Genomic DNA, 26,509 nt, shown 5'->3' with positions numbered 1-26,509 from the left:
GAAAACATGCCGGTATGTTTCATAGCAGTTGCACACGACACAAATCTCTTGTTGCTTTGAAAAATAGAAATAGTGATTACTCTTCCAAATTTGGCATATTCCATCTTCTAAACCATCTTCTAAACCTAACCTCAATTCCTCTCGACCTCGGTCTAATACCGGCTGGCTATCTATGCTGCCCTTTTCCCCGCGCATAAAAAGGGGACTAGCGAACCCTAAATTGTTGTTAGACCGCTTCAAAACTATCGTAAAATAACCTTGAATCACTTCCAGTTTTTAAAATCGTAGAAATAAACACGTATTATATTGATTATTTTAACTTCGTAACCCGATTATTTCTTTGGGGGATTTAAATGTAAACAAAGACTCCAAAATTTATATATAGCCCAGGAGTATATTACAAAATTTTTATACTTGCAATTTAAAGAAATTATTATGCTACAAGGTCACCTACAATACGGATTATCGTCATATTCCTACGAACACTCTTGATCTGAATGGACCAAAAATATTGAAAAGTGAGGTGATAAAAGCTATAGATCAAACGAAAGATGGGAAAGTAATAGGATGCGATGAAATATCAGTCGAATTTTTAAAAGTTTTTAACGAGAACAACCTGAATGTAGTATTAGAACTGTTTAATAAGATATACGATACTGGTCAAATTCCATCGGACTGGTTGAAATCTACATTTGTGCCCCTTCCCAAGAAATCGAATTCTAAGACGTGTAGTGAATATCGCCTTATAAGTTTAATGAGTCACACCCTTAAAGTATTCTTGCGTATTATCCATTCCAGAATACGAGCAAAATTAGAACACAGCATAAGTAAAACACAGTTCGGTTTTAGATGCAGTTTTGGAACTCGAGAGCCGCTCTTTGCAATACAAGTCTTGATTCAAAAATGTCTGGATCAACAGAAAAATGTTTACGCCTGTTTTATCGACTATGAGAAAGCATTCGATACTATCAAACATGACAAACTCATAGAACTATTACATCTTGATTAGGACTTGACACTAAAGACATCCAGATTATAAAAAATCTATATTGGAATCAAACAGCCCACATGAAGAATGGACATAGGGTGAGTGAAACGTAACCATTTCGAGAGGGGTTAGACAGGGCTGTATTCTTTCGCCACTGCTTTTCAACCTGTACACGGAACAAATATTTCTAGAGGCACTGGAAGAGTACAACGAGGGCATCAAGATTAATGGCGTACCAATAAGTAATTTTCGATATGCAGATGATACTGTTATACTGGCCGATAATATCGAAGATTTACAGATGATGCTAAATAGAGTAAATAAAATTGGCAACCAATTTGGACTGAAGATCAATAGAAAGAAAACTAAATTTATGGTGATTACGATTGAGATTAAGATCCGAATTGAAATAGCAAGATCCAAATTCATCAAAATGAGAAAGCTCTTAAGCAACCGCCACCTAAGCGTTAACCTCCGATGGCGCGCCACGAAATGCTACGTACTCTCTACGCTACTTTACGGAGTTGAAGGGTGGACGTTAACAGCAGCAACTATAAAGAAGTTAGCGGCTCTAGAAATGTGGCTGTATCGACGCATAATGAGAATACCTTGGACAGACAGAGTGACCAACACAGAGGTATTAAGACGAATGGGTAAAGAGATGGAATTGTTAATAACTGTTAAAAGGAGGAAAGCGTCATACCTGGGCCATGTGTTCCGTAATGATAAGTACAGTAAAGTAGAAGAGGTTTGGGTTGAAAGAAGAAATCCTGGCTGAGAAATTTGAGAGAATGGTTTCAAATACCAAAAGCCGTGAACATAATACATGCGGCACAAAACAGAGAAACCTATCGTTTGATGGTCGCCAACCTTCGGTAGAAGACGGCACATAAAGAAGAAGACAAGGTCACCAAAAAGGAAGCAAAAGTAGCAGTAGCATAAGCTATGTATGTAATCACTCTTTTTAAAATATTCCCTGTCAATTTCCCTTTTTGTTAGATTTTCCAAACGTTAGCTTTGGGAACACTTTCTCTACATAGGTGAATGCATACGATTTACTTCGATTTACTTTTTCATTTTTTTATTTTTTTAATCATAGTAAATAAGGCATATATAATGGTTTCCACGGGAGCTCTGTATGATTTCTGTTTGGTTTTCCAAGTTTGAATCAGTGTTGAATAATTTTTGTTAATAGGAAAACGATTGTTTTGACGATATTTGCACATTGCATGCACAAGGTCAAGGAAAAGCAAGTGAGACCTTGAGACAAATCCGGAAAACTACAGAAATCATACATACATAAATTTCGTCAAAGTTTCTTGGCATCATCAGAAAAAAGCTACAAAGTTATATTAATAGTATCATTCCTGAGGATATTATTAAGGAACACATAGAAGAATTGTACATAAGATAGATAGTAACATGTTAACGATCCGTTGGTAAAAAGCCTAAGTTTTGAATTGAAGGTAAAAAAGACAATTGACAATTATCGACTCATCGATTTAAGATTAGAAAGGAAAAGGGCTGTGATGTTAGAACATAATAAAAAGGAGACAAGTCTTGTGGACGGCAGGGAAAGTTTTAGGAATATTGATGACTCTGAAAGTACTTGTTTGGGCAATAAATGTGACAGAAATTCTAAAGGCAGACCATCCGTAACAAGGAAGATATTGGAGCATTTAACTGACAAAAGATTGGCTTATAAAGATTTAGACAGGTCTTTGAATAGAGTTTTATCATGTTGTAGACCAAGATGTAATAGGAAACTGAAAATTTCACTCAGATGATTTAAGTCAGTCGTCTTAGTCATACAGTTGGGTCATTGAGTAATAAATAGATTTCTAGGACCAATGTTTTCATGATATTATTATACCCAAACTTTTGCAACGCTTTCTTCTTCTTCAAGTGCCCTCTATTCGTATCTTTGAAGCTGTTGCTCTGAATAATTGGTTAGATGTGCACTGGAACCAGTCTCTTAAATTGCGCAGCCAAGATATACGTCTTCTCCCCATGCTTCGTTTGCCCTGAATCTGTCCTTGGATAATTAACTGGAGCAATCGGTACTTTTCCCTCTCATCACATGACCAAGATATTCCAACTTTCTTCTCTTGGTGGTGATCAACAGCTCCCGTTCTTTGTTCATTCTTCGAAGAACTACACTATTTGTTATTTTGTCTGTCCAAGGTATTTTCAAAATTCTTCTGTATATCCACATTTCGAAGGCCTCTAGTTTATCGGTATTGCTCTTGTTTAAAGTCCAAGTCTCTACTCCGTACAGCAGTATCGAGAAGATGTAGCATCTAACCAATCTCATTATCAGGTTTAAGTTAATGTCATGACTTCCCAGAATGTCCTTCATATTAACAAAAGCAGCTCGAGCCTTTCCAATTCTAGTTTTTATTTCTTCTGTGATGCCATTGTTGTTATTAACGCTTGTTCCGAAATATTTATATTTGTGCACCCGTTCGATTTCGTTATTGTAAATGTACAGGTTTGCATTCAATCTTTGTTTTTTTGAAATAATCATGAATTTCGTCTTCTTGACGTTCATTGTTAACCCTTTCTTATCACTAACTGTGACTACCTTGTTTAAAATGGCTTGCAGGTCTTCTACTGTCTCCGCCATTAAAACCGTATTATCTGCGTATCTAATATTATTAATTGGTTGGCCGTTAACTTTTATCCCAATCTCTTCTTCGTCCAATGATTTCTTCATAATTTCTTCCGAATAGAGATTAAATAGCATTGGTGACAGCACACATCCTTGTCTAAGCATCCTTGCAACGCCACTGATGAACAAATCACCACAAATCCACTAAAAATAAATTTGTATCGTTAAGTTAATAAATAGGGAATACTGGCAGAGCTTCTCAAAACAGATGAAACACGACTTCTATAGAATACAAGAAGAAATATGGAGAATAATCAGAGGACAAAGAAAAGAGATGAACGAACTAATAAAACGAAACACATTCAAAAGGAAACATGTGTAGACTACTTTCAATGTATATTTGCTAAAGGTGACGATAATGAACCATCAACACCAGACGTGACTACAAATGAAGAAATAAATATTGAGGGGGTGGATCAAAAGGTGAGAAAATTAAATTAATTAGAAGCTACCGAAGTGTTCGGTTCGTTCCCATTTATTAATTATACTAATAATTAACATGGAACTATAAAGTACATTTTGTACTACTTCCATTATATACCAAAATAGAACTCTTCTAATAAATTTGTAATATTGTGATTAGTAAAAACAAGGAAACGTCCTTGCATACGTCGGTTTTTTGTTTAAATAGCAATAATTATGCAGAATGGTAATTTATTTGCTAATTGTTTTCAATTACGTAAGTTTTCGCCTATCCTGAGATTAACTGTAATTAAGGAGACTTGACATTGAGTTTTGTTGTATACACTAACATAACAAGTGTATACACATCTAATATTAATATAACTGTTATATATTGCGATAACTCTTACAGTAAATATAGTGAAATAACTTAGAGAAGCTTTCCAAATCTGAAAATATTCGGTAGAGAACATTTTTTTATGGAAATTGTATTACAATCTGGACAAATTTCAATCAATAGCTTTTGACTAACCTAAAACTGTAACGCAATGGAGACACAGTGGTACGAACGTCGACTTGATGAGCGTAAAAACTCAGGGGTCGTAAGTTCTATACGGAAATATTTATTATAAAAAATATCTTCTTCTTTGTGGTCCGAATTTACTCTTAAACCGATTTTATTAAGTAACAAGACAATTCCTCAATATACACATACTACCAAGCGAAAACCTGTCACTCTAATACTTCCGATTTCCTCTTTGTGTGCCTTGTATGGTCTCCCTAATGTTGGCAATTGTTCTGTCGAGTTTTTCTTAATCCTATGCAAGTTCAAATAGTTTGTCGACACTGTGGATACTTGGTTGTTGTAGCTGTAACACATTTCTTTATTAATACTGCAGAGTCCTCTGTGCTATATTTCCATGCATTTATATTTTGCTCTGCCGACAAAAAATTCAAGTTTCGCTAAATGTCTATTTAACTTTTTTATTATCTTATAAATCAGACGCCTTTAGAAAGATTATTTACATAATATCTGAGGCGTCAACCCGACCCGATATTATTCAAGGTCAAACTCGATTTTATCAGTATAAAAAACAATTTGAAGCGATTTTTTTACACATCTGCCTGATTTATAGTTCCATTTTTTCACTCCTTACTAAAAGGGTTTTTTAATAGCCGGTCCTAAAACAAAGCAAGGGTAAAAAATTTAATTTAAGATAGATAATTTAATTTAGATTTTAATTTAAAAGTTTAAATAAAGTAATAATAACTCGTCAACATGGCAAAGTATTGTTTAAACTCAGTTTTCAAGAAAAACTGTAACAAAAGTCAATTGTGCTCAAATAAAATAACATACCTAACTCGCAGGCTTCAATATTTCTTTAACATTAAACTATGCCTTGATTCGACAAAGATTAATTAATGGGTGTCTTTTAAAATCATCCAATATAGAAATTTTGGTTCTCGTCGTATGTTGGAGGAAAGGACACAACAACATTTCCATTAGATAAACCATTCTTCGAATGTATCCAGCGCAGTCTGCAGGTTTCTTTCTGCTATGTCTTAGTTCCTATGTTTTGTCGCGATGGAAGTGTCGTCGTCTACCTGAGTAATAATAATAATAATGACAATGATAAAAATGACAAATTATGGATGGCTCAGGAAACCATCCAACATCTTACCGGGGGCTGCCAGGCATTTGCTGCAACTGAATATAACGGCACGACTCTAGTCACGACAGTAGAAAAAATCCTTCATCAAGAGATAGCTATCAAACTGGGACTTCTTTAAACAAACTATCTTCCATATTATCAATACGTTCCTGAGAGTTTACTTGAGAATGACAACTACAAGCTATACTGGGACCGCACTGTGCTCACACAACAAACAGTGGCACATAATAGACCAGATCTCATACTGGTTAATAAACTAAAGAGACTAACAACATTAATTGATGTGGCGATACCCAACAATAATAATCTTCGTGTTAAACAGAACGAAAAAATCGCCAAGTACAGAGATCTGGAAATTCAAATACGAAGACAGTGGAGAATGGAAAGTACCCAGATAATATCTATTATTCTCTCTACTACTGGAGTCGTTCCAAAGAACCTCCTAGAAAACATAAGAAAGCTAGGTCTGAATGAACATCTCTACAAGACCATGCAGAAAGCTGTACTACTCTCAACGTCCAGATGTGTACGAAAATTTTTGGGAAATACTCCAGCATACCAAGTCACCTATGGCTCGATAACACGGAAAGAGTCCCACCAGAGCTCAATCCTTTTGATACCGTAGGTATCTGGGATGAGTGAATTTTCCCCTTAGAGGAAGTGTGAGCCATATGGCTAAGTCTGGATAATAATAATAATATCGCATGTCAGCACGTGACACAAACTGGTTTTCTGGCTCTTCTGCTTCTTGGACTGCCTCGATAAAGTCGATATTTCCATTTTGGTGATAATTTAATGAGTACTCTCTGTCGAGATTTCTTATCATCACAGCTGTTGAGTAAATAGGCCGAATATATCAACTTTTTGCTATTTAAGTTAGCCTAAAAAATGGGAAAATACATGTGCTGGAGTTAAAATAAATTGAAAGATAGTCCATGGGCGTATCTCAAGGAAAGAAAATGAGGTTTTAAAGAGATTAATTGGGTAATTGTTAAAATACCTGTAACTTGTTCTTTAACCATGATGTTTTCTACCAACCTTGTTCTTCTGTCTTGTCCCTTACTATAGGTTCTAAGATACTGGTTACCTCGAAGAATGTGAGCTAAATAAAAAAAATTTTCGTTATTTCATATCGAACTGATGAGTAAATTAGCCAAAAATCGGATGATTGACTACTGTGGCACATCTCCAGCTGTGCGGAGGTACTGTGCGGTGTAAAATTCGGAGTTTCGTTGGAAGACAGATAGAAAATACATAATAGAAGCAGACAAAATATAAAAACGGGAATCAACGCAACGTGGAAAATCGTTTTTACCCTAAATATTTGTGGTTTACGATCTCTGGGATAACTGGAAAAACTGTCAATTTATGGCTAGCGCGGCTCGTTCCGCTGTTTGTCGGTTGACACAGTTCAATAGAAATTGAACCGACGTGACTAGAGATAGGTACGGCCAATGTCCTCGTAAGTTTACTATGGAGTGGTCTAACGAAGTTTTGTTGGAATTTTTATCATTGTATAAATTACCGAAGTTACTAAAACTTTTACCGCCACCACTGGTGGACAAAACTTACCTGCACCCTGTTCTCAACGGGACACGCTTAATTGGAATATTTATCAAAAAGTAAATATTTATCAATTTCACACTAACATGGGGTGCCATCTATGGTCTCTCTCATTTTCACTGTATATATTTTCTGTTCTTTTTTGGCGACGTGAACTATCGAAGAGAGCCATTCCACGAGATGTATGACGCCACCTTAATAGATCCTTCTTCAAATGCAACAACACTTTAATGAGTATCTCTCTCCACGTTCCCTTTAAGTCAGAATATGGTTATCTAAATGGTACATGGCAAATCTAGACTCATTCGTAGATTGACAGTTGCCTCATAGTAATGCAATCTAGTGCTGATGTTGATCAGCCAAACTGTATGACTAATACGATTCGAACTTGAATAACTTAGGACACCAAGCCCTTCCACAATTGCCCGAAGCCAAGAGGCCGATAATATGCACGATTTTTTAAACTGCCCTAAGAATAAAATGATCATCTATTCTAAACATAGCAAGTTCTCGACCACTTTAATACGATATATCAGTCATACAATTTTCGTGGAAATGATCCCAACTCGGAATTATCACACTTTGATATACGTTGAACATTTTGGCCACTTCCTGTTAAGGATGTGTTGTATGTTAAAGTTTCTTATCACCATGTACGTCTGTTTTTTTATTCGGCATGAGTATTCTGCTCTGTGTAACTGGGTTACGCAAGAACTGGGTTAGCTATTAAAATCATCCAAAAAATTAAAAATAAGTTTTATTTGGTTGGCTTGTACAGTTTGTCACAACAAATTTTAGAAAGTAACGAAAAAGAAAATTAAACCAAAAGGGAATATTTTAATTCGTTGCTTGTATGAAGAATTAAAAAAAAAATAACAAAAAACGCTAGAAATGTACGAAAAACATATGAACTTGAATGTGTTTTGGGGAAGAAAAAAGTATATTTTAGAATATACTAGTTACATAATGCTATATTAAATTAATTCTCTTTTTCAGCTATACTCTTGTACAGGATATGCAGATGCTGTCGAAGGATCTACGTCAAGCTCCTTCACACAATATTCCACGCACTGGCAATACCATGTGTAGCTGTTGGATTTTTAGCAGTATTAGATTCCCACAATTTAAGCAACCCGCCCAGACCTAACTTTTATTCGTTGCATAGTTGGATTGGATTTGTTACTATGGGACTATTTGCATTACAGGTAAAGTAGATATATAGTTTTAGTAATATTGTAATATACGTTTTCCATAGTTCCAACATAGTTTGTTTTTCGTCTTATTAGTTTATCAGTAAGATCAGGACAAGCATAATAATTATCAAGATACAAACATCCCTTGTTTAGAAATGAATCTGATAACTCCAATACGACTCTGCTAGATATCTTCTTCTTCTTAAAGTGCCTATCCGTTCCGGATGTTGGCGATCATCACGGCCATCTTTACTTTGTTTATTGCAGCGCGGAACAGTTCAGTGGTAGTCGTGTTATACCACTTTCGTAAATTTTGAAGCCAGGAAATGCGTCTTCTTCCCGGTCCTCTCTTACCATTTACTTTCCCTTGGAGAATCCTGCTAGATTCACCAATAATTGAATTTCCATATTGAGTACTGGAGCCAGTATCTACAATATAAAATTGTAGATATAACCTCACTTTCGTTTAATACGAATATTTTCCTTCCAAACCTTTTTCTTTTTGAAAGACTATATATATTCTTTAACTTAGTAGACAACCCTTCTACCTGATCAGTGATTCATCAATGCTAAAGTTTTTATTTTGATTAGGGACAGATACATGCATAAATCTGTCCTTCAAGTAATACAGAATTGGTTGAATTGTAGATAATCTTTGGCTTGTTGAATGCTTATTGAATTTTGCTTATTTACAAAATGTAAAAATTTGAGCAGCAAGTGAATGCGTTTAGATACTCATCACATACTTATAGACTAGAATGCAGCCTACGACTCTATGAATAGAAGAAAAATGTTCAAAGCAATGAAAGGGCTACGAATATCAAATAAGTTTAATTTACCCTTCTTTCAGATCAGAGAACAAAAGAGCCCTCACAAATAGATACAGATGAAAAATTGAACATTCTCACCGAAGAAGTTTTGCAGGCAATAAAAGACGCAAAGAACAACAAGGCACCTGGCGAAGACCTAATAACAGCCAAACATTTTAAACATCTAAGTGATAATGCTGTCAGGAAATTAACATCCCTCTACAACATTATATATGAACATGGCATAATACCGCATGACTGGCTAACATCCACATATATAGCTCTTCCTAAAAAACAAAAAGCAAGGAAATGTGAAGACCATCGAACTGTATTCCTACTGAGTCATGCTGCTAAGATTTTTATGCGAATAATTTATATCCGAATTCAAAATAAGTGTGAAGAATACCTGAGTCGTTCTCAATATGGCTTTAGAAAGGGTACAGGAACTGGAAAAGCAATTATGGGATTGACACTGATGGCAGAAAGGTATCTTGAGGTTTAAAAACGGCTGTATGTGTGCTTTGTCGATTATAGAAAGGCCTTTGACTGCATCAAACACGGAAAATTGATCGAGGTGCTAAAAAAAGTAGGGTTGGACGGACACGACATAGCTATCATAAGTAATACATACTGGAACCACACAGGATGCGTTCGAACAGACAACGGAAACACCAAGTACATCAACATAGAACGAGGAGTGCGTCAAGGGTGCATTTTATCCCCCCTATTATTTAGTGTATATGCCGAACATATAATTAGTGCTTCTCTTGAAGATCGCCCTGAAGGTGCCAGAGCCAATGGAATCATCATTAACAATATAAGATATGCCGCTGACACCGTAGTTTTAGCAGATACAGAAAACCAACTAAAAATATTGATGAACATATTATCAGAAGAAAGTTACAGGCTGGGCTTGGACATTAACTTTTTCAAAACCAAAATTCTGGTATTCCACAAAACCCCCCCTGGAACAAGTTACACCTAACATACAAATAAATGGTACCACCCTTCAGACTTCCCAAAGCTTCATACACCTCGGCAGAGAACTAAATAATCAACTAGACCACTCAAAAGAAATTAGAAGACGCATTGAATCTGAGACTACTTGTTGCATATTTATATTTTTTAGCAGTCGGACGCAGTCTTTAACCTACTATATTTATGTGAAATATGAAATGGTTTCAATTAAATAAAAGGGAATATGTCATTTTCACTTGGTAAATACATTTATTTTAATTATGTATTTTAAATGGTATTTAAGTATACTCATATTCAAACAAATATTTTAGCGACAAATTTCTGCAAATATAACAAAACAAGAGATAATCACAAAATAATCATTTGTCATTTATGAGTTTCCTGACTTACCAATGACGACAATATCGTTCTTTCCGTTGTAGATACATGCCTAATTTAAATCATATATATTTAATTTAATTATATTTATTCAAAATGTGTTTAATAAAATGGGATCTTCCTACAGAATTTACAAATAGAGCTAATCATAAAAATATTAGGTAAAACGTAAATATATAGATTTACTTGGCAAAAATAAATAAAACCGCGGATTATAGAAGTAGAAGATGTGGAGACTCAAAAAAGAGGGAAGAACGGGAATGAAAGTATTGATAGAAATAAGCCATATTTATATTTAAAAAGGGATAATTCGCGGGAGTTGACTGTATACCATATAGTTAAGAAACTCGATCATAGAGACCGGTCCTGAACATGGTGAAGCAAATAATTTTACCTGGCGGTCCCGAAAACTGACGTGACCGTGACCTGAATGACCAATGGGAAGGTCGCGTGGTCGATAAACCCGGCCCATTAGAAAGGGCCTGCTTTGCGTCAGTTTTCTCTGTCTCACTGGGGAACACGACTGTATGGTAGCTGTCAGTCTATTTGTATTATATGTATATGTATGTCTATAATGATATTATAACCTAACCTAACCTAAAGTATGTTTTCATAATCCCCTGTTCTTAATTCTGTAATAAGCTGTAACACAGCTAAAGCTGTATACAATCTCTTAGAATTTGCAACGCTCTGTTTCAAGTGCTGCACTTTTATTATTAATAATATAAATATTCTTCTTATAAATGTAGAGATAGTGCAAGCACTCCTGACCACGGCGCAGTAGACGAAATTTGGTTTAGTCCCCACTTCCATGCAAAACGTATTGTACTATGCACTGTATAATTCCACTTACAATAGAACCTTTCTGCCTTTACGTGAATTCGACTCCGCCTTCGCGCAGCTCCATGGTCAGGAGTGTTTGAACTATCTCTACCTATCTTCTAGATCAGTGTTTCCCAAAGTGGGAGTCGCGACCCCCTGGGTGGTCGCCATGAGGTACTAGGCGGGTCGCCGAACATTTCCGAAATAAGACAAAAGCACCACTTTGTTAGATCATGTATTTTTATTTTAACAACGCCGTAAATAGAAATTAACAATTAATTATCAGATGAAATATAAAACTAAATATTAAAGTCCGTAAAAATAAAAGAGTAAAACAAAGTCAAATATTATAATCTTAATTGAGAGCTATGCGTCTGTTTCTGTGAAACTAATCTTTCAAATCTAGGCTGTGTATTTGAGACCCACACAATTATATCATTTTCAAGTACGAGACGATTTCTAACTCTTGTTTTAATGGCAGTCATAGACGAGAAACTTAACTCACACAAATATGATGTTACAAATGGAACCAAACATTTTACAGCTTCACTCGCCAACTGGGGGTATTCCTGCATCTTTTCGGTCCAAAATTGGTCCGAGTTCTGGGAAAAAAATTGGAGCTTCAACATTCCATCACTTGATATTTCAATAAGTTTTTCTTTAATGTTTATTGGTATTTTAACATGCTGAAAGGAATCGGCTAAAAACGGATTTAGTATCCATCTGCAACTGTCGTAACTGTTTTGAATTTCTTCGAGGAAATAATCACAGAGGTGTTGTTTTAAATTGAGCAAAGTAACATGCATGTCAGTAAAAACTTGTTCAAAATTTGTAGCACTGTAATTGGATACATTTTCCATAATTTCCTGAAGGCACTGGAATGAATCGAGTTGTTTTTTGCCAAGTGAGGTCGACCATAAATCGATTTTTCTTAGAAACGCCTTAATTTTATCTGTGGCTGTAATTATATTAATGTCGCGACCTTGTAAATTACTGTTCAAAATATTTAATTGCTCGAAAATATCAGCAAGAAAACCTAGTTTCAGAAGCCAAATAGGATCGGAAAATTGATTTTCATATGGGGACTTCTCATCTTTCAAATACATTAAAAGCTCTGCTCTTAAGTGAAATACTCTTTTTAAGACGTTGTCCCTTGAAAGCCACATTACTTCGGTGTGATAGGGAAGATTTTCAAATAAGGCACCCATGTCTTCGCAAATTTTTCTAAAAATACGGGTCTGCAAAGCTTTTCCTTTAATGGAATTTACAACTTTAATGATGGTTTTCATAACACAGTCCATTTCAGGGGGTAAAGCTTTGGACGCAAGAGCTTCTCGATGTAAAAAACAATGTCTCAATTTGGCATTAGGCATTATTTCTTGTAATTTGACGACAAAACCAGATTTATGTCCTGTCATAGCAGTCAATATCATATTTCCTTGTACATTTCACAAAAGTGTCGAGTAAACATTTTCCAGTGGTATTGATCTCCAATGGGGAACAAAATAAAATATCTTCTTGAATGCCATTATTTGTATCATATCTTACAAACGTAATGAATTGGGCTAAGTTAGATATATCTGTGGATTCGTCCATTTGAAGAGAGAAGTACGTGCATTTATTAAGATTTTCCACAACTTGCGCTTGAATATCTTCTGCCATATCACTAATTCTTCTTTGGATAGTATTATTTGACAGAGGTATTGTATTTAATTTTGCAGCCTCTCTTTCCCCACACATTATATGTACCATTTCAACAGGTGCTGAAAAAATCAGATTTTCAGCAATTGTGTGCGGATTACTAGTTTTGGCAACACGATAAGCAACTTTATAACTTGCTAATAATGCTTTTTCATTAGTAGTGGTTGCCAAGGGAAAACTGTCTTGCTGTTTGTGAAAGACGTTCAGCTTTCTTTCAAAGAATTCTACGGGCTTGTCTTTTTTATCTGGATGTTTGCTATTTAAATGTCGAAGTAACTTTGATGGCTTCATGCTTTCTTTTGACAAGACTTGTCCACAAATAACACATTGTGGTTTATTGGAAATAACGGTAAAACCATATTTAAGATATTCGTCATTGTAGAATCTGTTTTTCTTTTTATTGCTGCTACTGCCACTTTCAGACGTAGATGGTTCTGCACTTCTTTTTAAAAACTTATCCATAATTTATAATTTATCGTAGACGTAAATACGTAATCGGGAATACGTAAGTCGTAAAATATTTACTCATTACTCAACACCGCGTTCACCACCATAGGCTGTTTGGATTCGAACTGAGGTTTCGTTGCGCATCGCCGCTTATATAAAGCCAAAACGAGGCTACGAGAACGTTCCAGAGTGCCATCTAGTAGCGAGCGCTTTCGCGATTATCATGGAAGAGTTTTGCACACATGTAGACACAAGCTAATATGTCGCGGTGTACAATGTGCAGTCGACTTCTTATTATTTATTTTTATTGTAAATGCTATTCTGGCAGAAGTACCTACTACTAATTACTAGTGGGACAGATCACAATCATTAAAATAATTGTATTAAAATAAAATAATTGTTTTTGATTTAAACTTAAACAGTAAAGTAAAATTAAATTTGAGGAACCATCAGATAATTGTAAATTAGGCACGCTATTTCTGTCAAATAATATTGAATAAATGAGTGGGGAGAAATTGGGGGGTGGCGAACAAATTTTTTAGCAAAAAGGGGTCGCGGTTTAGATAAGTTTGGGAAACTCTGTTCTAGATAGACGTTGGCGACCACATTGATACATCTTATTCTATTCACAGCAGCTCGAAATAGATCAGTTGACATTAGATCAGTTCACTTCCTAAGATTGGCCACCGAGGATATACGTCTACGTTCATACGTTCAGGGCCTCTCTTACCCTCAATCTTGCCTTGTAGAATCAACTGTAGAAGTCGGTATTTATTATTACGAATGATGTGGCCGAAGTAAACCAATTTTCTGTTTTTTATGGTGTTAATAATTTCTTTGTCTTTATGTTACTTGGGACACACATTACGAGGAGAAAGATATACTTTTCAGCAACTGATACTCGAAGGGAAGATAGAGGGTAGGAGAGGTCTGGGACGTAAAAAAATGTCATGGCTGCGCAATATTCGACACTGGACAGGAATCCACAGCTATGAAATGCTTCGCAATGCTGCTAAAAACAGAATTATTTAATCCTGACAATTTAACATCTCACCTGACAAGACGATGTACGGTGGACGCTTATGCAGAAATGCACGGCACCTTAAGAAGAATGTTACTTGTGTGGTGTATATATGAGACCCTCAACATACGTCGGTAGCACCACATTTCAAATGCCTCTAATCGTTTTATGGCATATTTTGTAAGGCTCCAGCTTTCTACTCCATAGAGGAGGACACTAAAAACGTATTCATCAAAAATAGTATCAATATAAAATTATCAATTTTAAATTTATATTAGCACTTTTCTTACGCTTTGTATATTTTTATTTCTATGAAATGCTGGCAATAATACAGTTAATAAACCCGAGAAAGTTTCCTATACCTCCAAACTAATAAACTTCTAAATTTATCTACGATACTGAATATACCTATATTCTCATTCGCAGTTTCCTCTCCAGTGTCAAAGCCATTAAACAATAGTTCCACACCTGCTCCGTCACGAATTTATTCCACCACAAAAATATATATTACGTATATCATTTCCTACTTCAAGCTGTACGAATGGTCACGACTTTCAGCAACCACAACCGCTAATATGAAAAGTTCAATTTATGTTAAGGGAATACTCGTATCTACAAAATTACTCTTAGAATCGTTGTAAAGCGTGGAGAACTATTTCGTTGTTTTTGTTTCGATTACTGTTAAAGTTAGAGTACGTTTTGTGTATAATGGCACAAAAGCGCAAAACTTTTTAAAGGAAAAACATGAATATTGTTCTCACAATTTTGACTCATGGTAATCAAAGTCACAAATCATGTTATAAATATATATGGAATAAGTAATATTTGACGAATATGCAATACAAGTGCAGGGTATGCTAATATTTATAGATGGTAGAGTGCAACAAATTTAAGTTTGGGAATGTGACGTAGTGTTTAGCGCAGGTGGGCGGACTGTTTCTACCGGTGGCGTACGGAAACAGGTAGATTTAAAATAATTTTTTATAGGTATATCCAATTAAGTTAAAAATAACTTTGTTAATTTTTATATTCATAGTTCTTATGATAATAATAGTAATCATTTTGAAGTTTATAGTTAGTTGCACTCGAAAAAAATTGAGTAAAATATTAGGAGTACTTTAATAAATAACAAATTCCTCAATACTTACAATTTATTAACATTACCCCGAAGGAAGGGTTTCAATAATACAAAAAAATTAGTAGTTTATTTTAACTAATTAAGTAATATATGTATTTGTGTAAACAAGAAGTTAGTAAGTTAGTTATGATTCCTCGCATGATTCTAAGATCTCTATTCCTGCATTTGAATCACTATCTTAATCCTTAGAAAAGCTTTTTCCGGATAAACCAGTATTAGCAACAAATTGCGTAAGTGGTCCAGCGTAGTGTCTAACAAATATTCTGTTTCGATTTGAATGTTTTTATATTTTTGCGCGTGTTTACATATAATAATCCACTCCTCTAATAACACCCCTGAAAATTTAGTTTTTGCTATATTTTCAACATAATTTATATTAAATGTTGTATTATGAGTTGTCACTCTACCTTTTACAAAGCCTATATTTTTTCAATAGGGTTTAACTCCGGATGATAGGGAGGGAAACGAAGAACTTGATGTCCATGATGTTTAAGCTCAAAATATAATACATAAATAGGTGGAAAAAATGTCATAAACTTATCGTACAAATTATTTTAGAGGATTTTTCGGCGAATTAAAATAATCATTGTATATTTTTGCTGAACGACCTTTACCTCGTTATTAGTTTCGTAGACATTTGTTAATAAGCTTTTTCCAAATTTTTGTCAAAAATAGAATTTGATTCATTATGAAACTTTAAAAGTTATTATGGCTTACGTTACTTTTATTGTTATAACAATTGACTTTTTAATTATAAACATGCACCTGATTTAAAAATTCACACGCACGTTAACGCACACAGCGTTAGGTACAATCCAGTCTCTCCTTCAGCATAAACAATAATCAGCGTTTTGCCCTTAGAAATCGGTTTCTTTAGATCAAAGTTTTTCCACTTTGATCTGCCTAGTGATATGGTGTAGTATGGCTGCTGTGAACCTATATATCTTTCATCGGTATAAATTATGATTCTACCCTCGAATCAAAATTAAATTAGCTGCTTTAAATATTCTATTTGTTTTAAACGAATATCATAACTTTTTATTAGGACACTCCTATTGTCTTCGCATTTTCGCCACCTGCGATTTGTTCGAGATGATTTGAAGAGTATATGTTCAACAGTATAATGTTTTTTTGTTCCTGTCTTTTTAGGAGCCATATTGTTAAATAACTATTATTAATAACTAAAATAAACACTCTCTAGATACACTAAATGACTTAGTAATACACTAATTACTACTAGCAATATACTAAGCACTAATCTGAAAAAAATTTATAAAATATCCAACACGATCAAATCAACACTTTGTGCTATATGTACTTCTCAAACTACGACACTGGCAAGCAGTACACTGGTCGTTTCCATGGTAACAATAGTAAACACGATTCATTGCGCATCGTCGAGGTATGAGTCATATTTCCAAACTTAAGTTTGTTGCAGTTTACGGCATGTAGATATACAATACTTAACATATCTCGTTAATAAACTGTATAATGTGGATCAAATACCAGACGAATGTCTAAATTCAACGGTTGATACTATTTATCCTTCATCTTTATTGAATGCTGTCTTCATTAATGAAGTTTAGCTATCACTCTGACAAAACATACCCTGTGATCTGCTCTTCGTATTCTTCGAAGTTCGTCGAAGCTTATTCCTGCCTATCGTGTGACGTTTCATATCTAGGATAACTTTTTCTGTCAATCTCTATTTTTTACTCTTTATAATTTATTGGATGGCCCAGGTAATTCGTTTCTTTTATTTTCATCACTGATAAGAGTTGTATCTTTTTTTCTTCTTCAGCCGTTCTCTATCTTTTTGATATAAGCCTCTCTCACTTCTCTTCAGTTTTCTCTATTCTGGGCTAGCCGATACCAACTTAGTCCCGCTGTTCCTTTTAAGTCGTCGTATAATCTGGTTTGCGATCTTCTTTCTCCCTATGGTCTCCATCTAGTCACAGTTACACTATAGGGTTTCTTGACTTCTAGCCACATGTACGACCCAGTTACATTGAAGAACATACTCCTTGTATCCTGTCGTCAACTTTTGTCCGTTGCCTAATCTATTTGTTAGTTTTTTTATGTCTTATAGTTATTCCTAAAAGTTTTCTTTGTATATCTCTCTGGTGTGCGTGTAGTTTATTTGTTGTCGTCTTGCCTAATATCAATGTATCAGAGCCATATATGATGACTGGTAGGATACATTCATTGTAGATCTTTGTTTTCAACTTTAGAGGAATTTTTATATTTGGTGTGTATTTTAATTTAGCATATACTGCTCAGTTCAACTTAATTCTTATAATATTTTCGTGTTTTTGGCGGAGGAAGGCGATGGATAGTACAACTGGAGATAAATTCTTGAGGAGGCTAGGACCCACACAGGGTTGTAAAGAGAGAATGATGATGATAATATTTTTTACCGTTGTACAATTTTTTGCATTTAGTAAAAGTAGTTTCCATATTAGCTCGGAGGTATGTTTTATTTCATCGCATCTCTGCATTTGGGGTGTTTCTCATAGTCTTTTCAGTTTCCAGTTGGTCAGTTTCATATTTATTTATCCTATTTACCATACTCAGAGCGTTCGTGATGCCCAGCCCATTTTCTTTTCAATGAAACTGCTTGTTCGATATCGTTCTTTACTTTTGTTCTTTCAATTTCTGATTGATAAATTAGTTCTGTACACTGATTGAGATAGCCAACATCTCTCCTTCTATGGTTTTTTCTTATCTTGTCCAAATTTGCTTTGGTGGATGTAGATATCTGTTTCATGTTAGGAAAAGTTTTTTTAGACCAAAGTTAATTTCTGTATCAGCAATTTTGCTGTTTTTCTTCGTGATTTACGTGTTGGTGCCGACTTAAGAAACAACTAGTGAATTAAATATAGGCAGACATTATATTTTTATTGATTTGCCATAAACGTCTTCAATCAAAACTTTGTGATACAGACGTTGAGATAATTTACCATTCCAACACAAGTTCTTACAATTAATTTATATTTAAATGGGAATAAGCCACAATTAAAGGTTAAAATACGTTTATTGACGTTTCAATTTCCACTTCGGAAATCGTTCTCAAAATACAAACATTAGTAAATTAAACAAATTTTGTTTTTTGTTACTTAGTGAAAAATTCTTCTAATAATTTAATTTTATCTGACTCATCTATATTGACAATTCAGACATACCTTATACATTTTAAAGTAGACGACTTTAAAATGATATTGCCAATATTGTTGAGTTGCGTTCCTGGGACGACTTTACTTATAAGATAGTTCATTCGATTACATGAAATCAACTTTAACTTGAGAATATCCGTCAGAAAAGATCATAACATGTAATTCGTCTTTAAAAAGACAAATACATGCCATGATGACAGTAAAATTCTCCTGTTAGTGATTCCATAGTAAATTATGAGAGAAAAACCAGGAAAAAAACCTCATAATACTATCCCGACATTGTAAGTATTTGATCGTGCATTTAGTTTACCTTCAATAAACACCAAATTCCGATTTTATATGTTTGTTATTTAAAAAACATAAATGATGTATTCTCTATATACGTTACTGACTTACCAATACTGGTATTTTACAAACATATAAAATCGGAATTTGGTGTTTATTGAAGGTAAACTAAATGCACGATCAAATACTTACAATGTCGGGATAGTATTATGAGGTTTTTTTCCTGGTTTTTCCCTCATAATTTACTATGGAATCACTAACAGGAGAATTTTACTGTCATCATGGCATGTATTTGTCTTTTTAAAGACGAATTACATGTTATGATCTTTTCTGACGGATATTCTCAAGTTAAAGTTGATTTCATGTAATCGAATGAACTATCTTATAAGTAAAGTCGTCCCAGGAACGCAACTCAACAATATTGGCAATATCATTTTAAAGTCGTCTACTTTAAAATGTATAAGGTATGTCTGAATTGTCAATATAGATGAGTCAGATAAAATTAAATTATTAGAAGAATTTTTCACTAAGTAACAAAAAACAAAATTTGTTTAATTTACTAATGTTTGTATTTTGAGAACGATTTCCGAAGTGGAAATTGAAACGTCAATAAACGTATTTTAACCTTTAATTGTGGCTTATTCCCATTTAAATATAAATTAATTTAAAATGCCACAAGAAAATAGCTTCAGAACAATATTAAGAAGTTCTTACAATACTAAAAGAAACACTCAAAGTACAAAGCAAAATATAAATCCAGAGCTAACTCAAAGATACAATTTAAGTTAAAAATGACCTAAGACAAAGATTTTCTTGTATTCTGTTTATATAATAGCCAGAAGTGAACAATTGTAACGTTATAAACGTCACATCTTTATTAATTTATCTTTAAATAATTATTTTATTTTAATTTCTTTATTAAATTAATATTTCCTTAACATTCAGTTTCTTTTTTTACGATTTTTTCTTCAAAAAATAGTTGGCGCCCTCTCTCTTTCTGTCCAGTTGACTTAATATTCTGTTCTATTTTGACAAAAGAGCTAATTCCATCATAGGCATACGTCCTATGGCCTCTGTGCTATACTTCATTGCAGTCACTCCCACTATTTTAGTCAATCAGCTTTTCTAACGTGGTGGGATATTTTTTTTTTGTGTGTAGTTGAAATTTATAAAAGAAGGAAATATGAAATAAGGTTCATTTTATGGTCTGCAGAAATCTCTTGGGGTGAGTACTTTCATTTTAACCTATATTTTATAATTCTGACAGTATTTTTAATATTGATAACCTCACTTCTTCCAAAGCCACGTTTTCGATTTTATGCATGTAGGAATCTTACAAAACTTAACTAATTTTATAATAATTCTATTTTACTTTATCCTTGCCATCTGTTATTTGTTTAATTGTGATTTTGTAAAATAATTGGCAAGGAAGCATATTCTAGTTTATGAAATAGTTTATTAAATAAGACTATAGATTAACCACATCCACCCAACTAAGACTGCAGCTATTTTCAAGATCACTCAAATGGCAAATACCTAAGACCTACCCACATAATCTGGAGGCAACAACATCCTATACAAAAGCAAGCAACCCATCGATGCCATAAGTATCATTTCATTTTATTGTAAAGCAATAGGCAGGGTTTGCTTGAGCAAACTAAATATCATTATTTTGTTTTATGCTAAATAAATATGATTAGTTAATGCATTGTTTTATTTGTTACCAACTGAATTTTCATTGTTTAATTCATAGTTTAAGACAAGACGGATTTACACTTGAGAGACTGAGCTAGACGAAGTATAGACGATAAGCTCCCATAGTTGATTGAGGTATTATTTTATAATAGTATTTCAATTCTCTTTGGTAGTCTTATCGTGACAAAATATACATATGATAACTCTATAGAATGAGTGGCACAAAAGACGATATCAGATAATCAGATCAGCATTAAAGAAAATCCTGGAACAAGGAAGAACCGACAATAGGTTGTCGAACTAATGATGATGATTTTGTTGCCAAAATCAGCAGATTTCGTTCTTTTTCTTCTACAATTTTGTGGTCTGGATTGTCTTGTTTATTTTAATACTAGCTAACCCGCCGAATTTCGCACCACCTTAAAATTAAATAATGTATCAAAGTTCAATAAACTTCAAATTCGAGACAGTTGGGAGAAAATCTCTATATAATGAAATGAATCCGGTCGAGGTGTCAATAGCGACTATTTCCAATATCTAACAACTGTTTCAAAAACACTTTGACTTTGATCTTGTTGCAAAATACTCATATGTTATTTTTCATTTGGAGCATCTTTACATGTCGCCACAAATTGGATGATGTTAGGCATAGTTCGTCCGCAGCAGTTAATTGGTAAATAATTATTAAATAAGGAACAGTCTGACATTAGAATCATGTCTTAACCAAAAATGTTTTTGATTGTCACGAATATCTTTCAAAGTTCTCTCCAGTCACTGTAATGACCTCTTGTGGGCCAATGTACATTCATCCCAAACGATTAATTTGCATACCCGTAAAATCTTCGCCATTGCTCTATTTCTGGCCATGTTGCAATCTGGTGTGTCCTTAATTTGTATGTATAATGTTAATTTCAAGGCAAAATGTGCAATTCGTCCACCTTCTAATAAAGTTGCAGATATTCCAGATGAAACCAACGCTAGGGCTAATACGATCTGCTCCTTGCCAATAACAATAAAACTAGTAATGTTTTTTCTGTCCAACCTGAAGCATCAGGCAAGTAAATTCCACCAAATCCAATATACATAGCTTCTATCAAAGTATCATACGCAATCCTTTGTTGTTGATCCAATTGTAGAAAATTTGTACGAACTATTTCGACAAATGTTTCAGTCTTTAACTGTTGTTCTCTTTCGTGAAGTCACAAAGGAAATGAATAACATTTATTTACTGTCAATTATTAATGGAGCGTCATAAATTTTCTTTGAAAGATATATTAAGCTACATAAAAAAAACTACATGTCTTGATAAAAAACTAAAATAAAAAAAATAAAATAAAAGACAGGCCACACGACAGACAAAACAATTGAATTAACATACAACAATCGTCAAATTTAAGATTTGATTTTGTTCCGTTCTATATATTCTATTTTATTATAATTTAGTCTATTTTATTTTATTCTACTTTATTCCATTTTATTCTTTTTGCGTTGCATTTTCTCCCGTGAAATAAAGTCGTTGTCCATTTATTAGGTCTATCTATCTATATAAGGATTTTTACAGCTTTCGCCGCCTTCCTTCTTTCAGCTAAAGTCTCCAGTCCTTTCTGTTCTGCCATTCTCCATCTCTAAGGTCTCGTCTTTCCATGACCTCGTCCACTTCATCCCTCCATGATCTTCGGAGTCTACCTCTTTTCCTCCTTCCTATTGGGCTCCAATCCGAAATCTTTGCTATCCACCTTGTATGATCTGTTCTTCTCACATGTCCATACCAAATTAAACGTTTTTCTTCGATGCAACTGAGTATGTCTTGTTCTACTGCCATTCTTCGTTTTATCTCCTAATTTCTGATGCGATCCATTATTGTCACTCTGCAGCTTTTTCTCATGAACTCCATTTCAGTTGCTGTGATTTTGGACCTGTTTCGTTTATTTATTACCCAATTCTCTGCTCCATAGGTCATTATACTGCGTACCAAAGTGTTATAAATTCTCTTCTTTGTATTTCTGTTAATCTGTCTATCCCACAGTACCCCGTTCATTTGTTTAATACATGTTCTTGTCTGTGCTAATCTGCTGGTTATCTCTTGCTCGGTGGTTTCATTTTTTGGGAGTATGAATCCTAAATATTTGAATTTGTAAGTGCCGTTAATTTCCCTATTATCGTCCATTTCCAAGTTTCTCACTGGTTCTTGCTCTGTTGTTAAATATTCGGTCTTTTCTAGATTTATTTCCAATCCATTTATTAGGTGAACAGCTAAATTAACTACAGTGTGATGCCGTTTGTGTATGGAAAATGAAGAGATTCTTCAAACCACATCATTGACATATCTTCCCATCTGATATGTTAAAACTTAATCGTTATTATTTGGAGCCGCAATACCAAATACATCTATGTCGTTATACCAATCTATTAACACTGACATTTATTTTGTTAATCATAGTTTCCTTTGTTAGTCATAGTATGGCGCCATCTATTCGTTATTTTGCGATTTAAAATGACATAAAAATATTTTTTACGTCTTTGCGTACAATTTTTTGACAATTATCTTTTAGACAAACCTTCTCCTGATAATAAAAAATACAACAAAAAAGTGAATTATCTAGTTTGGTGTAGTTGTTCTGACGTTATGCGATTACAAACAGATGCTCTTTACTCTTTGTATTATTGTTATTATTGGTTGGATATCATTTTTGGATATTTGGATGAGATGAACGCTGAGCTGGATTCCGGACATCCAGCGTTTCAGTTTACTAAAACCACTCTATCTCCTATACTTCTCTTCTCTTATCTGAACTCGTTTTGGTGGAATATTTGGGTGTCGAAAAATTAATTATTAGTGAAAGATATAAGACATATATCACCTGTCACATCTATGCAATGCAAATGAATAAATTTTTCTCAAGGTTGTAAAATAAACAAAAATAGAACTTGTATGACCGTAGGCGTTTTGTATTTGTTTTTCATATTAAAATATTATGCGAATAATGCGTAGATTGTGCACATACCAACTGATAATATTATTAATTGCGCAATGTAGAAACATGTATGGACTGAAAGATTAGAATGTGGTAATACAGTGATATGCGTAATATAGATGACAACTACTCTCTTTTAAATTTCCTAAGAAATTTGTAACTATATATATATATATATATATATATATATATATATATATATATATATATATATATATATATATATACATATATATATATACATATATATATATATATATATATATATATATATATATATACATATATATATATATATACATATATATATATATATATATATATATATATATATATATATATATATATTCATGGTATAAATTAACAAATAAATATAATTTTTTAATTGGTATTTCACAAGTTGGTGTTTAAAAATACTGTAAAGTTATGTGTACGTATATTTTCTTGTCAACCTAACAATGATAAACATGCACTGCCCAATAGAAGAACAACATAAAAAGGAAAGCTTCTACCAACAGCTGGAGATAATATATGACAATGCGCCCAAAAATGACATCAAGATTATAATGGGTGATACCAATGCTAAAATAGGCAAGGAGCCGCAGTTCTATGGCACAACAGGAAAACACCCACTGCACAATGAAACAAGCGAGAATGGGGAGTTTTTGATAAATTTTTCCACCAGTAAAAACATGGTTATAAGTTTCACATGCTTCCCACATAAAGACAAACACAAAATGACATGGATTTCACCAGATAGAACCACAACCAATCAAATCGACCATGTGCTGATAGACAAAAGAGCAGCCAGTAGTATCTCAGATGTGAGAACACGACGAGGAGCATGCTGTGTATCAGACCATCTTTTACTTCAAACTAAATTTAGATGCAGAGTTAACAAAGAAAGAAACGAAAGACAATAAAGAACAAACGAACTGGGCCTGGAAAAACTGAAGATGCAGGAATGTAAAGAGAAGTTCGAAGAATAAGTCGCAAATAAGGACGCTAGAACTGCATTCCAAAGAGGGCAAATGGAATAATATCAAAACAGCAGTACTGACAGCGGTAGCGTCCACCCTGCGAAACAAGAAAAAGGCGAGAAGAGGAGTTCGATGACGAGTGCAGACAAGTAATAGAGAAAAGAAATAAAGCACACAAAATGTATATAACAAGAAGAACACGGGAAAGACGAACATCATTTGGAGTCGCAAGACGGAAAGCAGACAAGATGTAGAAATAAAAAAGAGCCTATGAAAATGGAAAATAGAAAAAATGGAAGAAAATGTCAAAAACAACGAAATTAGAGGGGCTTACGAATACCTAAAAAAAAAAATAAAAAGTGGCTATAAACCTCAAACAAGTCTATGTAAAGATGATTGTGGGCAAATAATCAGTAACCAACAGAAAGTCACAGAAACTTGGAAGCATTATTTTCAGACCCTATTTGGTACACAAGTAGACATGGAAGATGAAATGGGTACAAACTACGTAGAAGAAAATGAAGTAGAGCAAGAAGAGAAAACACCCGACAACTGGAAGAAAAATATAATATGCCCGATCTATAAAAAAGGGGACAAACTCCAGTGCAAAAACTACCGTGGAATTATAGTCCTCGCGTATATTATAAACCAGTGGCTCCAACCACTAGCAGAAAATATTATTGGAGAGTATCAGACCGGCTGTCGACGGGAAAAATCGACACTAGGTCAAATATTTACAATCAAACGGATCTTGAGTAAATCATGGGAACATGACATTGATATACACAACGTGTTTGTAGACTTCAAACAGGCATACGACTCAATCAAAAGGAACAAACTCTACAATATATTGGCTGAATTGGCAATACCACACAAGCTAATTAGACTTATTAAAGCCACAATGGATGAAACTCAGGCATACTTTCCACTCTATTCTTTCAGTTAGTATGATTCTCTTTCTTTTCTTAGTATCTCCAGTCGGGATATATTGACCCACTTCCCATGCTTGCCGTTGTCCTTCAAAACAACTGAGAGCCTGTAGCATTGTGGACGTCTTTAAACCTTCTTCGTTTGACTTTTCAAAGATAGAACATTCCCTTGGGTTAATTTATTTGTTACCCAAAATAGCACTCAACTTCTGGTCCTCCTTTTTATCGATCCAGGTTTATAGTACGTTACTTTATTATTAAATAGACCATTTTAAAGTAAATTAAATAAAATTTGCTCCAATTCCCACCTCTAGAAATACCCACGATTTTGAATATTTATCGTATTCATTTTCTATTTATTGTAAGTTCAGCTTTATTTATTAATGAAGTTATAGTTCCATTGGGATTTGTAAACCAAACTTACCTTACTTTATTACATAACTTTTACGCAATCATGACGCTACATAATCAAACCGTATGGTGTATAAAGTAGATTTTTTCCCCTATAAAATACAGCAAACTTCATTGATGTATCGGTAACTAAAATAGTGATTTTACAGACCCGGTATGTAATAATAAAGATTAATGACCCAAGTTAATTAGATACACGCAATGAATAACAGTTTGAATCACTCATTTTAAGATTCTGAGAGTGAATAAGCATAATTGAAAGTATAGTGGAGAAAAA

At 33.9% G+C, this 26,509-nt stretch overlaps 1 protein-coding gene across 6 annotated transcripts in view; it reads left to right on the top strand.

Annotated features, from left to right (window-relative positions):
• The window catches only part of nemy (cytochrome b561 family member no extended memory), a 286,552-nt gene that overhangs the window by 224,565 nt on the left and 35,478 nt on the right, over nt 1-26,509 (top strand). For all 6 annotated transcript variants that reach the window (XM_072532339.1, XM_072532338.1, XM_072532340.1 and 3 more), the window contains one exon: nt 8,294-8,502. In XM_072532339.1, the coding sequence (XP_072388440.1) occupies nt 8,294-8,502 (209 nt within the window). The remainder of the gene's footprint in view (nt 1-8,293; nt 8,503-26,509) is intronic.

This window comes from Diabrotica undecimpunctata, chromosome 5, assembly GCF_040954645.1.
Source record: "Diabrotica undecimpunctata isolate CICGRU chromosome 5, icDiaUnde3, whole genome shotgun sequence".
NCBI classification, from domain to species: domain Eukaryota; kingdom Metazoa; phylum Arthropoda; class Insecta; order Coleoptera; family Chrysomelidae; genus Diabrotica; species Diabrotica undecimpunctata.
Note: the sequence above shows the minus strand (reverse complement) of the source record. Positions and strands in the feature narration are given on the sequence as shown.